The 17,560-nt window shown below is 47.9% G+C and overlaps 1 protein-coding gene across 2 annotated transcripts in view; it reads left to right on the forward strand.

Moving 5' to 3' along the window:
- Positions 1-17,560, forward strand: part of CLPB (caseinolytic mitochondrial matrix peptidase chaperone subunit B) — a 74,122-nt gene that overhangs the window by 6,386 nt on the left and 50,176 nt on the right. For both annotated transcript variants that reach the window (XM_042031453.1, XM_042031452.1), the window contains exon 3: positions 8,993-9,079. In XM_042031453.1, coding sequence (XP_041887387.1) covers positions 8,993-9,079 — 87 coding nt within the window. The remainder of the gene's footprint in view (positions 1-8,992; positions 9,080-17,560) is intronic.

Here is a 17,560-nt window from a genome sequence, read left to right on the forward strand (position 1 = left end):
TCCCCTGTTTGTAAGCAGCAGAGCTCATTGAGCAAGATTTCCCCCATCCCTGTCTCTGGAAGTGTTCAAGGCCAGGTTTGACAGGGGTTAGAGCAACTGGTCTAGTGGAAGGTGTTCCTGCCCATGGGAGGGAGTAGGAACAAGATGAGCTTTAAGGTCTCTCCCAACTGTAACCTTGTCAATTCTCTCCAGTTTGGGCAGTGGACTGGGGGTACAGCAGCACCTTCTGTTTGCTTCCTGGCTCAAGGATTCGTTAAAGAATTCAAAGACTGCATTTGAATTCAGAGACTGGGTAAAAAATCCCTCTGTAGTGAGTCAGGCTTTGCTTACTTGGAACATCAGATCATTGGAAGACACTGTGTGGAGGAGGTGGGCCTTTATGGGAGCAGGTATCCCGTGTTGTACCTGTTGAAGCATTTTCTCTCACAGAATAACTGTGAGTGTTGTGACTGAGGCTCGAGGGATGCCTGAATGCTTTGTAGGGTGAACAGAAGAGTCGTGTCATTGGCTCCTGGAGCATGATGGCCTCTGGCCACTAGCCATCATGTACTTTATCTCGGTCCTGAACAGCTGTGACACATCTTCAGCAGGGAGATGATTTATAATTACATGTATTTCCATTGCTCCATGTTTATATGATGTTGGGCCTGCATTTGTCTGTGTGTATCTGAGTTACAGACATCTGGGGTTTTTAGAATGAAAAGATGTTTATCATGTAAATGTCCCCTTTAATCTTTTCTCCTAAATGGCCAAATTATCCAGGACTGGGTTTCAGTGGAAGTTTTGTTACTGGTTATTGAGTTTGATTTGGCCTGCGGCTCTGGGAATTCAGAGCAGATACAACAGCCCAGATTTCTTCACGTTGGCAATGAAGTATTGGGGAGACCTGTGTGTGCTGTGCTTTCCTGTACTACATAGCTGGAAAACTGCCCTTTTTAATCTGTTTCTTGGTGTATTTTGGCCTCACAGGATTGTTTGAGTTTGCACACTGAGTCACAGAGCAGTGTCACTGCTGTCAGCACCAAGCCAACCATGGGAGACAGGAGATCTCATGGTTCTTTCCCAAACAGCTTTAAAGCCCTTAAATCCCAGATCCCTCTCTCTGGAAGCAGACACCAACACACCTGGATGTGTGGAATGTATCTGGGAACCATCATAGGGTTAATTCGAGTTAGTGGATGTGTTTATCAGCAGGGCTGAGTGCAGGATAGCCTCTCTGAGCCGCTCTGGGTTTGGAGGAGAAGCAGTCCACCAGCATGGATGTGGCCTGTACAACCAGGGGAGCAATTATTCCACTTTCCTCACAGCTCAGGAGCTGAGGGGCGCCTTGGAAGATGTCAGGCAGCAGGTTAAAAACATGCCAAGTGCTTGCTTACACAGCACATAAACTATGAATGTTGGTGGATATGAGGGAGTCTTGACATTTGAGTTTGGACCTGCGCAGAGTAAGTTGAGCAGGTAACACAAGCCACCTCCAGTGGAAGTGGATTGCCAGAAGTTAGTGTATTATGCTCAAATCCCTCTGCAAACAGTGATGACTCAGGGTCTTTTCCCACTTCTGCTGCTGGCCTCTGCCAGAGCAGGCTGGCAGGCTGGTGGGGTATTTTTCTGGCACACAGCTCAGCTGTTGCATTAGGGTGCCTGAACTGGGGCTACTCCATGTAAGGTTTCACATTGTCTTCCAAACCTGGTGATGCCAACTGTAGAATCACAGAAGGGTTTGAGTTGGAGGACACCTTGAAGCTTATCCAGTTCCAGACCTCTGCCATGGACAGGGACATCTTCCACTAATCCAGGTTGCTCCAAGCCCCAACCAACCTGGTTTTGAACATTTACAGGCATAGGGCAGCCACAGCTACTTGCATGTCTGTATTAGTCTTTTCAAGCTTGGGTTGTACCTCTGACTTTCCCCACTTTGTGTGCTCTCACCTATGGTGGTTTTGCCCATCCACTGTGCCTTCAGACCTGCTCTCCTTTCAGAGTTTGCTTTACGTCCTGAAATTTGGCCTTATAAGAGCTTCCCTTTGATTTTGAAAACTTATTTCCAGGAGTTTCTCCTTGGCCACTGGTCTCTCCGCATGGCCTGTTTGGCTGTCAGTGTTAGGGTTACCAGGATTCCTCCAGGATCCCCCCATGTCCTGGGAGCAGCCTTCCTGCCTTGAGAGCTGCAGAGAAATGCTATTCCTCTCTGCCTTGCCTTGCCTTGCCTTGTCCTGTCTTCCCATCTCATCTGCATCTACCCTGCCCCCCAGTGTGCCAGTCCATATGTTTTCACGGAGCACCATGGTGTGTTACTGGCCCTGGAATGATGGTGAGGGGTGAGAAACAGCCGTGAGCTCTATGCAAGAAGACAGCAGCTGCATCAAAGGGGTTTTAGCAGCTTGCTGTGTCCTCCTGTCCAGGCAGATCCTTTCCCTGGCCTCTAGCAGGGATTGTGCTTTCGTGTTCCGAAATATTGTTCAGTTGGGATGTTTTTCTTCCCCCCTTCTTCTGCAAAGCAGAGGGCAATTCCCAAGAGGGTGAGCACATCTGAGAGTGTCCCCCACTCTGCAGTTAAACAGTGACATATTGGGACAGGGCTGAGAGAAACAGAAGCTATTGTTGTTGCAAAAGTTCAAGTTTCCAGCTTCCTCTTCCTCCACCTGTCAGGAGGGAGTGCTGGGCATGCTCCCGGCACTGAGCACAAACTCAAACATGCCCTCTGGGCTCAGCAGTGTCACTGAGTCAGTCACCCAGAACCCCAGTGGCGGGGTGAATAGAAGGCACATCTGTCCGGGGGCAGTGGGGGGAGAAGGCTCATCGCTGCCGACGTGGGCTCTTTATCTCTTCTGCGGGGATCAAAGTGCTGAAGCTTAGGGAGCTGCTGTCTCGAGGTAAAATAGAGCATATGCACAAAGCAGTGGGTGCTGCTCTGCCCAGATTCCTCCAGCAAATTCCAGAGCAGACAGTGAGTTCATAGAATCAGGGAATCACAGAGTGGTTTGGGTTGGAAAGGGCCTTAAAGCTCACCCCCAGTTCCAACCCTCTGCAATGGACAGCGACACCTTCCACTAGACCAGGTGGCTTCAAACCCCATCCAGCCTGGCCTTGAACACTTCCAGGGATGAGGCAGACTCTGGGCAGCCTGTGCCAGGGCCTCACCACCCCTGCAGGGCAAAAATTCTCCCTAATAGTCAATCTAACCCTGCCTTCTGTCAGCTTTCTGCCCTGAAACCATTAAAAAAAAAAAAAGTTTAACTGGAATCCCTTAATTATGAGTACTTCCCCCGTCGGAAACAGCACCATCTCTGACTTGGGGTTCTTCTCCTGACTGGGTCTTGAGTCACAGAATCCCAGAAGAATTAGGGTTGGAAGAGACCTTTAAAGGTCATCTAGTCCAACCCCTGCCATGGGCAGGGACATCTTGGTGGCACTGCCACAGTCAAGGAACAGTTTGTCATTTGAGAACACTGGAAATGGCGCTAATAGAGCTGTATCCATGTGAGAAACTCCTTAGGAGGTGAGTGTCCTGGCTCTTACTTGGTTAAAATGTGGATAAACATCCTAAACATTGATCAGAGGATTTTATTTAATTAAAATAAAATACTCCTTCTGGTAAATACATTTGGCTGTCTGGGATCGGAGCAGTGGTCGTGGCTTTATTGATTGTCATATCATTAAATCAGGCAGAGAAAAAGTAAGTGATGGGCCTGAAGACCCTGAACATAAAGTTCAGTTGTCTGAAAATCTGTTAAGTTGCTGAGCATCCTGCAATGATTTAACAAAAAAAAAAAAAGGAATCCAGCTCCTAAATGAAATGTCAATGCATATTATGGTAGATGATGTGATACGAGTAATTCTCTCACTGGGCTCAGTGATGTGGCATTCCAGATGCTTATGGTGATCTAGATTCCTGAATGGAAAACTACTTGACTGATCCTAGTACCTTTGCTCCAAGCTGTAACCTAATCCCACAGGAGAGGCTCCAACATCCTTCCTGTTGGATGCACAATGGTTAAACAGGTTTGACTGCCAGACTAGGATTTTTTTTTTTTAAAGGAATGGAGATAATTCATTATTCAGTATGTCCTTCCACTGTGTCTGTAGAGAAAAAAGCCTTTCAGTGAGTTTACAGGTATTTTTCAGTGACTCCAAAGAGCCTTGAGAATTCTAAAATCACAGGATAACAGAATGGCTTTGGTTGGAAGGGACCTTAAAGATCATCTAGTCCCAACCATTCTGCCATGGAAAAGGACACCTCCAACTAGACCAGGTTGATCCAAGTCCTTTCTAACCTGACCTTGGACACTTGCAGGGATGGGGCAGCCGCAGCTTCTCTGGGCAGCCTGTGCCAGGGCCTCACAGGGAATGTGAATCCCAATACCTAATGTAAATCTTTCATATTTTAGTTTAAAATGTCATATTTTTATTTTAAATAAAGGCTGATGTCCTGTCCTTTGTCTCACAGGGAGATGCTGAAGAGTTTCACTGCGGGTCCCATTTATGAGAAAACAAATGTAACAGGAGAAGGGGGACTTCACACTGACACAATGTGGGGTTATATTGTATATTGGGAAGAAATATCCATCCCTGTGGCTGCCCTATCCCTGGAAGTGTTCAAGGACAGGTTGGATGGGGCTTGGAGCAACCAGATCTAGTGGAAGGTGTCCCTGGCTGTGGCAACGGGGTTGGAACTGGATGATCTTCAAGGTCACTTCCAGTCCAAACCCTCCCATGAAATGTTAAATCTCATGACAGATGGAATTAAGACTGACCCTTTGCAGCAGAGCAACCCAGTGGCTGGCAGAAGGTGACCAGGATGGTCTCTCTGCCCCTTTAATGTAAAATCATATAAATACCATGGCCAAGTGCAAATAGGGCTGATACTTCGCAAAATTACATTAATTAAACTCTACTGAGGATGTTAATCAGTGATTGGTGTTGGGCTTTAAGGCTTTTATTGCCAGGCAAAAGTTCCCAGCCTGTAGGGGTTTGTGTGCCTCCATCCTGCAGAGTTTTGGTGTTGGGGTTGCCTTGCCCCTTCTGGGTTCCTCTTTCAGGCTCCCTCTCCCTTGTCATCAAGCTGCCTTTATTTCCTGGCTTTTCTGTGGCTATAGGCTGTCACACTGACGTGCTGTAGGAAGGGAGTGATGTGAATGTTACTGCTTTCAAATGGACAAGTAAATACAATGAAATTCAGAAATAGCTTGAACATGTTGGTCCACACCACTCTGAGAGACAAGTGGAAGGGGACTAGGCATCACAGTGTCTGGGAAAGGATTTTTGGAAGCAGCTGGGGTGAATCAGGGGGAGACAGTAAGATGTCTGCCGTTCCAGCATCCTGACAGCTCTGGTGCTGGTGGGAATGGCTCCTCAGGGTCTGCGGGAGCTGGAATTGGTTCCTGTAGTGGCAGTGAGCGTGCAGCTTTCCAGCTGGGGGAGCAACTCCCTGTGCCTTCACAGAGGACACGGCACAGATGGAGCTGTGGTATGGATTTCTCCCGCAGGCAGTGTCCTTCCAGCTGGAGCAGGTGATGGTGTGACCAGCAGTGGCCGTGGGTCTGAGTCAGGCTGTCTTATCTCTGTTGTGAGTGCAAACACCTCTGTAAGCGGAGCTGCAACGGGAGCTGATCTCTGCAGATAGCAATCTGCTATCCCTTGTGTGTCTGGGCACATCCAGCCTCACCAGGATGGAAAGCTTTGGGGCTGCACAGGAATATTTCTCCTTTCAGCAGACTGTTGTCTGAGAGGGCTCTTCAGACAGCAGAACTGGCAACATGCTCTTAGTGTTCACTTGCAGGGATGTGGTGCTGGCAAAGGAGAAAGCATAAGGATATTTTCACAAATTCTTCATGGAGAGGGTTGTCCAGCCCTGGCACAGGCTGCCTGGGGCAGTGGTGGAATCCCCATCCCTGGAGGGATTTAATAGATGTGTGGATGTAGCACTTGGGGACGTGGGTTAGTGGTGAGCTTGGCAGTGTTGGGGGAATGGTTGGACTTAATGGTCTCAGAGGGGCTTTTCCAACCCAAATGATTCCATAATTCTATGCCATACCTTGTGAGGGACCAAGGCTGGTCTTGTGCAACTCCCCAGATGAGTTTACTGGACCATTGTATAATGCAGGAGCTGCAGCCTGACCTGTGTTAGTCATGTGCAGGGCAAGTAGATCCAAACCCCCATAAGACTGTAGGTGAATCATCCCTGCTCTCCATCACAGTGCTGAGTGGGTCTTCAGATATTAAACTGCATAGAAAAAAGAAATAAAAATTGGATCTGATATGGATTCTATGTGAAAATTTGTTCTCAAGTATCAAACTTCTTTGGACCAAGGTCCTGTTGTTGACCTGCCAGATAGTTCATTACCATTAAACTTCAGCTTGTAACCCCGGTAAAGAGAGCATAAACCTTCTGTCAATGCTGTGATCATTTACAGTGGTCACAGCCTCCTGAATCACAGTTGGGAGCTGCAAATGAAGGCTGCCAGTTACGATTCTATTCTTTCAGCTATTAGGTCTCTGTCCAAGTGCCTGATGAACAGTTCAGAGCATACAGAACCAGGACACCAGTGCTGGCCATGCCTTCTGTCAAAAAAAAGGGTGGACAAATTGTCCACCCAGACCCATTAACTGTATGTCATACCACCACTTGAGTCAGAAGAGTTCACCAACATGCTTCTGTGTAGAGCTTGGCTGAAGCCATCTGCCTGTTGGCTCTCATGTCCCAGTCTCAGTCAAATAAGGCAAGTAGTCCAACTGGAGAGGAATACAGGCTTTTTATTCAGATGATGTTTATCTGGGTATTTTCTCCAGTCAGTGGGGTGAACTGTGTTCAGCTGTGTTCAAGATATGAGCCAAAGTTTAGGCAGTGATATTGCTGGTTGGACATAACTTTAGGATTATCATACCATATATCATAGCATCGAAGGGTTTGGTTGGGAGGGAGCTTCCAGATCATCTAGTTCCAACCCTTCTGCTATGGGCAGAGACACCTTCCGCTAGGCCAGGGTGCCACAAGCCCTGCCCAACCTGGTATTGGACACTCCCAGGGATAAGACAGCCACAGCTTCTCTGGGCAACCTGTGCCAGGGCCTCACCACCCTCACAGCCAAGAATTTCTTCCCAATATCCAGTCTAACCCTGCCTTCTGTCCATGGGAAGCCATCCTCCCTGTCACTCCATGCCCTTGTCCAAAGTCCCTCTCCAGGTCTTTTGGAACCTCTTTAGGCCCTGGCAGGGGCTCTAAGTTTTCCCTGGAGCCTTCGCTTCTTCAGGCTGAACACCCCAGGTGCCTCAGTATATAAGAGTATATTTCTTCCTTGGGATAAGTTTCTAGTGAAACCACTGTGAAGGTTTCCAATGAGGTGGAGGAAGGTTGGCAAGACACCGTAGGTAGAGCTGTGAGTGTTCCCTGGACCAGCATTCCTGCTTTCCTTTTTTTTTTTCCAACTGTAGGAAGAGGAATATGGTTCGTTTACCTCCTTTTCACTCATTCCATACCAGCACTCTTAACCATCTGACAGCATTGCCACCAGAGCAGACCAAGAGCAAGGAGTTTGGAAAGGCTGTCCGAGTTCAGATGTGTACCTCTCCAAGTCCTTAAAGAGGAGATCTGACTTGTTCAGTGCATGCAAGCGGTCACAACTGACCTTGACTTCCTTGCCTGGGATTCTGGGCGGAATTTTGAAACTTCAAGTGTGGTGCTTGCACAGGTGGGACATGGCTGGTGTCTTCACTTGTGGCTCTCCCAGCAGGAAGTTTAATGACAGCTCTTTCCTGTTACACTTGTGTGAAAGATGCACTGTGCAGGGACAGCCTCACCCAGAAAGGAAGATGGAAAAGCCTTAATTTGCAAAAAGGGAGAAGGATAAGCCAAGGGGCAGAGAACTGCTGACTCCTGCATGGTCCACCTTGCTTTCTAAAGCCTGACCCATGGCTGCCCTGCCTTGATACCAGCAGCACCTTGCTCCTGCAGGAAAAATGGGTTTGTAATCATGGATTTGGTTGTGTAGAGGGACCTTTTACACAGGCAGACAGTGGCAGGACAAGGGAAAATGCCTTCAAACTGACAGAAGGGAGATCTAGATTAGATATTGGGAAGAAATTCTTCCCTGTAAGGGTGCTGAGGCCCTGGCACAGGTTGCCCAGAGCAGCTGTGGCAGCCCCATCCCTGGAAGTGTTCAAGGCCAGGTTGGCCAGGGCTTGGAGCAGCCAGGTCTAGTGGAAGGTGTCCATGCCTATGGCAGAGGGGATGGAAGAAGATGGTGTTAAAGGTCCCTTCTAGTCCAAACCCTTCTGTGAATCATTCAGTGTTTCTATGATTTGAACATGCAGGGTTTAGAGTTTGTCTCATTTAACTTGAGCACTGTAAAATTTGTGTGTCAATTCTGAACTTCCCCCTTTCCTTGTGGTCTGCAGAGAGAACTATCATTTCATTTTATTTGGGTTCAGCACTTGTTTTAGGATGAGCTAAATTATCTGTTGCAAGAACATGTCCCTTGCCATTATCTTGCAAAAGCTGAGAAAATTTTGGAGACACAGCACTGAGGATAGTTTGGTGCCTAGTATTTTTGTGGGTTGTCTTATTTGTTCTTATGCTATATGAGAAAACTGCAAAGTATCTGCAGATGGCATGGGCTTTGGAGGTCCACTGAGCCGCTTCTGAAGCCTAATGGGTGCTTTGCAGCCAAAGGATCCAAATGTCATTGAAATTTGGGTTTATCCATTTTGCTGCTGATTGGTTCTTCAGGAATTAGGCTAAATAGAATAAATAAAGAAAGAAAGAAAAGAAGATGTTGGCATTGCACCCTTTGAAAGGAGTGGGATTGCCATCACCTGGATGTTTAAGTTTGGTCACCTGTGAGAACTGTACTGAATCAACTTCATGTGGGGTCTTCTGGGCTGTGCTGGAGTAGGTGCCTGCACAGTAAAACATTCTGCTTTCCCTCATTAGCTCCAGGATACTTGGGGTGCTCTCTTCATATCTGCTTCCTGACCATATCTCTCCCCTCTCCAGGTTGTTGGAAGAAGGTGCAGATGTGAACACAAGACACAAGCTTGGCTGGACAGCTCTCATGGTGGCAGCCATCAGCAGGAACTCCAGGTATGTGCATCTCACATCCTTCTGACTCACTTCAACCTTTTCCTAAAGCCATACTGAGCTCTGTAGAGAGTTTCCATAAAGTTTGGGATGTGTTGTAGAGTTTAACTCAAGGGAGCTTGTCACTTTCCTTATGGCCAGTATGTGGTGTGACAGATCAGGGCAGGCTGCTCCCGAGTTCTGCAGATGGTACAGCTGAACTGATGGTGCCATTCCACAGCAGCTCTCAGGTTTTGGCCATGGATGAGCCCATACCTGTAGGATGTTGTTGTGGTGGGTACCCCACCAGCCAAAATCGCTCCTGTAAGAGATGTCCCATCCCTTCTCACTAGTGGGGCTGTGGCTGGGGCTTTCGTTCAAGCCTTTCTGGTGCAAAAAGGCTGAATGCTGTGCCCTTGCCTCACAGTTCCCATGATGATCACTCTGGCTTCTTGTAACCTTTTAAAGACACTCCTAAATATATTCAGTCTACAACTAAATTCAATTAGGGTTTTTTTATTTAAGGAAAAAAAAAGAGAAAAAGAAATCCAATTTTGGAAAATGTGGGACAGACGGGAGAATGAGCTTTGATGTTACAACCTCTTGGGGATGCTTTACTTAGTCACAAGTTCATAAGCAAAAAAGCTTAATTACTTGGGAAAACACAGGATTAAAGCAGTGCACAAAGGCTGAATATCCGCTCTCGGGTGACACTATTCCAATCCATGTGCTGAGTTCGTGTGTGGTGCAAACTTTGATGTGTGCTATGACAAGCTGAAAGTCGTGACCTCCTCAGGGAGCTCCTTAAGACAGGCCCAGAGGTGGGGGCTCGGGACTGTTTGTTTAACTTTGATGTCCGAGCAGCAACGGGCCCTGTTATTTGCCTGTCCACGAAGGGATGGGCTTGGGAGCCTCCCACCTTTCCCAGTGGACAATGGTCAGCAGCAGAGTGTGACGACTGTTGACCATTCCGAGTGACTGGTGAAGCAGAACAGGGCTTCCCGAGTTGCAAAGGCTAAGGGGAGACAGGGAGAAAGGCTGTTCATGGGACAATAATTACCTAAAATCAGGCCTAAAATCAAGTGGAAATGCTAATGAAAACATCTTGACAGTAAAAAATGTGTGGACTCCAGACTGATCCTTGCTGAGAGGGCAGAGCCATCACCGCATCTGTCTTTGTTGTGTACCTGGCCAAAAGAAAAAGGTTTTGGCTGTGTTGGGAAAATTCTGTTTATTTTTCCCACATTTTGGATGAATACTGACTTAAATTGAAAATTAAGAAGACCTTGAATACCTGAAGCTCAGTAGAACTTGTCTCCATATAGCAGAAGAGTAATTAGATACTGTTGGACTTGATGATCTCAAAGATCTTTTCCCACCTTTGTAATTCTGATTCTGTCCTTTATGGAGGCAAACATAAATGCAACCCAGACTTATTCCGTCTGCACAATGCTCCGGCGTTGTGCTAGACAAGGTTTTGACCCACAATCCTGTTTGTAGAATTGTAATGTCCACAATGCAGAGTGGGAAATGCTTGAGCTGGAACATGACCCACAGAGAGTTTGAAATTCCTTACAAATGGTTTGCTAATGGACCTAGTCCACAGGATGAACTGTGTAACTCAGACTAGACATTGTGGCCAGGGTGTACTGGGGAAGGGAGAAGTCACAGGCACAAGGATGCAGGATGGTTTTGTTTTTAGAGTGTGGTCCCTCTGTAAAAGGTTATGCTCTAAATCTGCTTTCTCCAGCCACAGCAACTGATCTCACAATCAGAATCATGGGTTGGAAGGGACCTTGAAGATCATCCACTTCCACCTCCTGCCACAGGCAGGAACACCTTCCACTAGACTTGGCTGCTCCGAGCCCTGGCCAACCTGGCCTTGAACGCTTTCAGGGATGGGGCTGCCGCAGCTTCTCTGGGCAGCCTGTGCCAGGGCCTCACCACCCTCTCAAAGAAGAATTGCTTCCCTATATCTAATCTAACCCTTCCCTCAATCAGTGTGAAGACATCCCCCCTTGTCCAAATTCCTGTGTAATCCACCTGATGTAGTGGATTTGACGGTGTTATGACTTCTGGTCCTTAGCTTCTCAGGCCAACAGCTGCTGGAGAGGTGAGCTGGGCTGTCCCTGGCTCAGAGATGGCTGAGGTGCAGCCAGCTGAGCAGGACCTGCAGGTACTGTTTGCCTGCAACAAGATCAAGGTCATTCCAATGTTTAATTTACTGGCTTTCTCACCACTTCCTCTTTTACTGCTGCTGATACCTGCACAGGTTCCTCAGCATGGTTTTGAAGGGCTGGGATGCTGGGAACTGAGATGAGTGTTTTCAGCTAAGAAAAAGGAAGCCTTCATCCTCAGATTACTGACTTTCCAAAGGTGTTTTTCAGAGAAGAACGATGTTTTCAGTCTCCACTGTGCCGCTGGTGATTTCTGTGACCTGTCCTTTAGCTTTGTCATGTTTCCCAATTTCCACAGCCCTCACTCTTCCAATTAGACAGCCCTAGTCCATCTGTTTAATTTAATTCCAGAGGCACTGCTTTAATGATTTCTGTCAGTTGCCATCAGCTACAAGATGAAATCCTGTGTGCTGGAAGGCAAGTTTGGGTTCCATCTTTTCTTTTTACAGCAAAACAATGATCATCTTCCTCTTGGAAATGTCTTGTTTCCAAAATGTGGGGAGGCATTAAGGCAAATTCCCATGGATAGGTCTCCAGGAGGACACTGGTGTCTACCTGGGAGGGGAGATACAGCAGTGGATCTAGTGGAGAGGGACATTTAGGATTCCTTTTTTATGTGAGACAGAGTCAATATCCAGGTACAGGTAGTAATTGGGTCATGGGCTAAAGACACATTCGCTGTGACCATGTTTACAGGAGCAAAGAAAGGTTTTATGCTGTAATTCCCGTTGCTGGCGGAATTACTATAGCATTGGCATATTTTTAGTATTTAATCTTTAATTAAATGCACACTCAGAGCTTTGTGGGGTTTGTGCATTTGTTAAAATAAGCAATAAAGCTATCATAAATGAAACCCCAAAGCAGGTAGGACTTCAGCTGTGTGTCTGTATTTTGTAGCATAGTGACCTTTTCTATATACAGCTACTCCAGTTTTTATCATTACCACAGAAATAAAGTCACAGTGAAATATCAAATAATCTTATCAGCCTCCTCTGAGGTAGAGAACTACTTGTGTGAAAGGGGAAACTAAGGCACAGAGCAGCATGGAAAGTCTGAGTCCCAGTGGGATAAGTTTGAGTAGTTCTAAAGAACACTGGAGCCTTCTTCTGTTCCTGTTCCACAGCACTGGCACAACCCCTGGGCAGCAATTCTGAAGGGGGGGGGCTAGAGCATGAGCACGAGTCTGATGAGGAGTGGCTGAGGGAGCTGGGGGCATCAGCCTAGAGAAAAGGAAGCTCAGGAGGACCTTCTCACTCTGTAAAATTGCCTGACAGGAGGGTGGAGCCAGGTTGGGGTGAGTCTCTTCTCTCAGGGAACAAGGGGCAGGAAAAAAGGAAACAGCCTCAAATTGTGCCACGGGAGCTTGAGGTTGGCTATTAGGGAAAATTCCAAGCCTGAAAATGTTGTCAAGCCCTGGAAGAGGCTGCCCAGGGCAGTGATGGGGTCACCATCCCTGGAGGGATTTAAAAGTCATATGGATGTGGCACTTGGGGACAAAGTTTAGTGGTGGCCTTGGCAGTGCTCGGAGAACAGTTGGACTCAATGATCTCAGAGGGGTTTTCCAGCCTAAATGGTTCTGTGATTTTAGGGTTTCCAAAGTTTACTACATGGCTCAGGCGGTGGGGAGGAGCACCTGGGTGCACTCATAGGGGTTCCTTTCTCAGAGGTTCAAGCCTGTGCTAGGCTCCATAATGGCTTTCACAGTAGCAGCAGCAGCAATACCCATGTCTTAATTGGGCAGAGGTGCTCCAGCCCTTGGAGCATCATTTTGTCCTCCTCTGGACTCACTCCAGCAGCTCCACATTGTTCTGATTTTGGGAGGCCCAGAGCTGGAGGCAGCACTGCAGGTGGGCTCTCACCTGAGAGGGGCAGAGGGGCAGAATCGCCCCCTCCTCTGCTGCCCATACTGTGGGATCAGCCCAGGGCATGGGTTTCTGACAGCGCACTGTCAGGTCATGTTGAGCTTTGTCTTCCTGTTTCACTGGGGGCTTTAGCCTCCAAATCCCTCTTGACATTTGCCCACATCATCTACTCATCGTCATTTTCTTTTTGCAGCTTTGGCTTCCGGCACACCCTTTCTTCTTCTACCTTCCTCTTCAGGAACTCTTTGCATTTCTTCACCTTTGCTTCTCAACACCTTTCTTCTGGGAATGACCAATGTCAAGTGACTCCTCCCTGAGCCTCGGCTCTGCTTTTCCTTCTCTGCCTTTCTGTATAGATCAAAGGAGCTGTGGGTCAAAGGCTCTCCCATGGAACCAGAACCAGCAGAGCTTGGCCCAGCGTGGCCTTGTCCCATCCCCTGCCCTCCTCCAACCCTCCTTAGGGAGAGGAGTCAAGAAGTAGTTTTCTCCTTGCCTTGGTGTACATTGCTGGGAACTGTGCCTCTTCCACATGTGCATTGGAGGTGCTGTGTGGCTGTTTTATATTGGTAATGACAATTCCTCATGCGTAGTGATATTCTAGTGGGTTTGTTCTGAGATTGGTGGAGGGTGACTGATCTGGAGCTGTTCCCTGTCTACAGGCAGTGACATGATGAACTGGTGCAGTCTTGTTATCTATATTAGGTACATACATCTGTTCCATGGGGTTTTTTTCACTCCTTTCACTTTAGGCAAGTCATTCAGAGCTGTCTGCAGTGGAGCTGGAGAAATATCTGAGTACCTTGGGAAGAAGGTATGGCCCAATGCATCACCTGTCAGAGAGCTGAGGAGTTGGGCATGGGTTTCAGCTGTGATTGACAGAATGTTTGGAGGGTCTGATCCTACAAACTGGGGCATTGGCTTTCAACCACTCCCTTTCTGGGTGACCACTTGGCTGTTCCTGCAGCTGTTACCCATGCCTCTGCCTTGGCAGCGCCCCCATCTCATCCTTCTTTTCAGGGATGTACACCATCTGATGTCTTGCAGCTCAGGCACAATACGATATTGTCAGTTTAGCAGGTTCTTGCACCTCTCCAAGCCACAGAAATGGCTTCTCTTCACGTTTCCTTACTGCTCCAGGCAGGGAGCAGGGCTTCTAACACTCCTCAACTCCCTTGCGTGCCTTCACCCTGCCTTTGAAGCATGATTCACCTCATCACACTCTTAAAGAAAACTGAACAATATAACAATTACCACCCTTTTTTTCCCTTTTTTGGATTCCATAATCCCTTTTTATCCCTGTTTGATGAGTCAGTCATTTTCATCTGGGTCAATAATAACACATCACAGCATGAAGGATTGCTGCAGGTGCCTGGCTTTCTGTGCCATAGGTAGATGTAAACATGCTCCTGGGAAGGCACACATCCACATTTAGCCTCATCTGAGCAGCAGCTCCTCCCAGCCCTCCTGCCCTGCTGAGTTTTACACAGTTAAGATATAACCACACAAGGATCTTCTTTGTGTCCAGGCAGGACATGTGGCTCCTGCCAGAGCTCAGGGCAGCCGCATATCAAAACCCGCCCAGGCGTTTGCATTGTGCTGATAACACACGGTCATGGGGATCACCAGGCTTCTTGGTTCACCAACCCCAGCTGCCGGCGCCTTGGTCCAGGCACAACGTCTCTCTTGACGCAGCCCCAGTCACCTCCTGCCACCTCACCATTGATTTCCCCACCCCCTGTATTGTATATATGTATTTATTTATTGAACAATATGTTAGTCCAGCCATTACAAGCAGAAAGCACTTTCCCCAATCGATTGAATTGCCCAGCCAACTCTAGCTCAGCATTGCCCTCTGAGTCATCACCGGGGTCAATTTAGATTTATATTAATGCTGATGAATAGGCTCTGTCTCTAATCCAATCAAAACTTGATCAGCAAATTAAAACTCAGCTTGTTGAGGCTGTTGAGCACAGGTGAGTTATGGAGGGAAGCTGGAGCAGCCCAGCTGGACAGTGGCATCCCACTCCTAGGATCTGGAGTGGGGTGTTGTTCTGCCCCAAGGCCTCACAGCAAGAGGAGGAACACAAAAAGTGTATGGGCCAGAGAATCCTCTGTTTGAAACTCACTTATAATGGGATGATTTGGGTTTGGGAGGGCCTTAAAGCTCATCTTGTTACAATCCCCCTGCCATGGGCATGGACACCTTCCTCTAGGCCAGACTGCTCCAAGCCCTATCCAACCCGGCCTTGAACACTTCCAGCGATGGGGCTGCCACAGCTTCTCTGGGTAGCCTGTGCCAGGGCCTCAGCACCCTTACAGGGAAGAATTTCTTCCCAATATCCCATCTAACCCTGCCCTCTGTCACTTGGAAGTCATTCCCCCTTGTCCTGTCACTCCAGGCCCTTGTCCAAAGTCTCTCTCCAGTTCCCTTGGAGCCCCCTTAATCACCCGCTTTTGCAAGTCCCTTCCTTTTTCCCAGGGACATTCACATGCTTTGAGTATAACTGCTGAGTACAATTCCTGTGCATTTTCATGTTGCTGTTACTTTTCCTACAGGGTAATTTGCTTGAATGTCCCATTACCTGCAGATTGGATAGGTACAACCAATAGCTGTGATTCCAGGAACATCTAGCTGATGGAGAAGTGCCTGGAGGGGTCGGCACATCCCAAAAGCAGGAGATGAGATTGAAAGATGATTGGAAAGGGAGGCTGGATGTGTGATGTGTTGTTATTAGACTAGTGCCAGGATTTTGGCACAACAGATTTTGCCAGGAAGCAATGATATCTGTGCTTATTAGTAAACTTGAGCCTCCTGGCCATCATAAGAGCTATGAAAATGTTTCTTACCACAGGGAATATGGTGCAGAGGGTAATTCACAGGGAGAGCAGAGCAGTTCTGCCACCACCGCCTGCTGCATCACTCTCAGACCACCTTGCATCTAGCAGTTGTGGTCCTCTGCTCAACTTCTCACAGAAGGTCACTTCCCAGAGAAGAATGCTGAGTGTGTAGACAGTGAATGAAAAGGAGAGGGCTTCCTGAGTATCCAAGAGCACAAGGAGGTAGTATCTGTTGGAGTGCCTGGGAAGAACACTCATTTCAATGTAGTCACTGAGGGCAGGAAAGGCAGATGGCTGGAGTTGTCAAGGAAATGACAAGTTGTATGACTCCCTCAGTACTTGGAGCTTACTCATGGGCTAATGTTGTGGATTAAAGTCCTACATTGGGACTTGGGATCATTTCCCTTAAAATGAGGCAGATTCAGGGACCTGAGGGTATATCATAGCCTGTGAGCTAAAATTGAAGTAGAGGGATCTCTTTGGTGATGATAGCCATGCAAATGGGGTACTAGAAGGGTGGTTTGACCATATCAGAACCTGTGCTTCCAAAGACTTGAGTGATCCATGAGGCCCAGCTGCCTGGTGGGGATGCTGGAAGCCCTAATTGCAAGGATCACAGTAAGTCAGCTGCTAGGGCAAGATCATCAAAGGCTTAAGTGCGGCACATAATTTCTTGCCTGAAGGAGTTGTCCAGCCCTATCACAGGGTGCCCAGGGCAATGGTGAACTCCCCCTCCCTGGAGGGATTTAAAAGCTGTGATTCCATGATTCTATGATGGTTTCTGTTCAGTAGGTAGATGTCCATCTCTAGGAGCATGGAGGTTGTCAACACAGGTCCCACAAAAAAACAGGACAGAACCTGCCCTGCCGTCTTCCATCCTGCAGCTCCTGTTTTCATGGGGACCTCCTCTTCAACGTCTTTGGTGCAGTTCTCTTGATGACTGGGTTGACCACAGCAGCACCAAGTAGTGGAGATGCAGGATGTTTCCAGAGGAATCCAGCACTGGATCTTCCAGAACTTTGCACAGATCAGTGACCTGTGCTAGAGCTTTCCCAGCTAGAAAGACTGGATGTGGCGCATCTCCCTGTGTTCCACAGTCTTTGACAGACGGTACAGTGCCAGACAGATGCCGAAGATAGGTCTGACCTACCTAATGACCAGAGGTGGGAGAGCCTGGGCTGGTGGCCTGCAGCTGCATCTATTCTGGATGTCCAAGGCCATGCAATTGGCCTCACAGGGCTTTTCTTGGAGCCAGACTGCTCCCTTGCTTTGCATTTTGCTGCAGCCAGAGGGCTGGTAAAGGTCCAAGTTCTGAAGCAGAGGTGGGACTGGAGCTAGGCATGCTGAGCAGCCCTTCCTAGAGGTGCTGGAGGAATTTCAGGATACATTTTGTGTCCCATGCCTTATCAATGCTCCTAAGGTGGTTCAGAAGGATCTACAGGCTTGTTGTGGCACTCCTGCTTGGTATGTCCTCACTGATGTGGCCTTAAGGAGCAGTGTAGCAAGAGAGTGTAGACATGTCTCTTCTGAACATGGAGCAGATATTTAGATCAGTGTCTTTTCCCTGGTATCACATTGTCTGTTCTCAGATCATAGTGTGGCCTGCAGAGGATGCACCACCACAGAGG

Source organism: Corvus kubaryi, unplaced genomic scaffold (genome assembly GCF_017639235.1).
Source record: "Corvus kubaryi isolate FWS band 111438036 unplaced genomic scaffold, C.kubaryi_AGA036_p1.0 37341, whole genome shotgun sequence".
NCBI classification, from domain to species: Eukaryota; Metazoa; Chordata; class Aves; order Passeriformes; family Corvidae; genus Corvus; species Corvus kubaryi.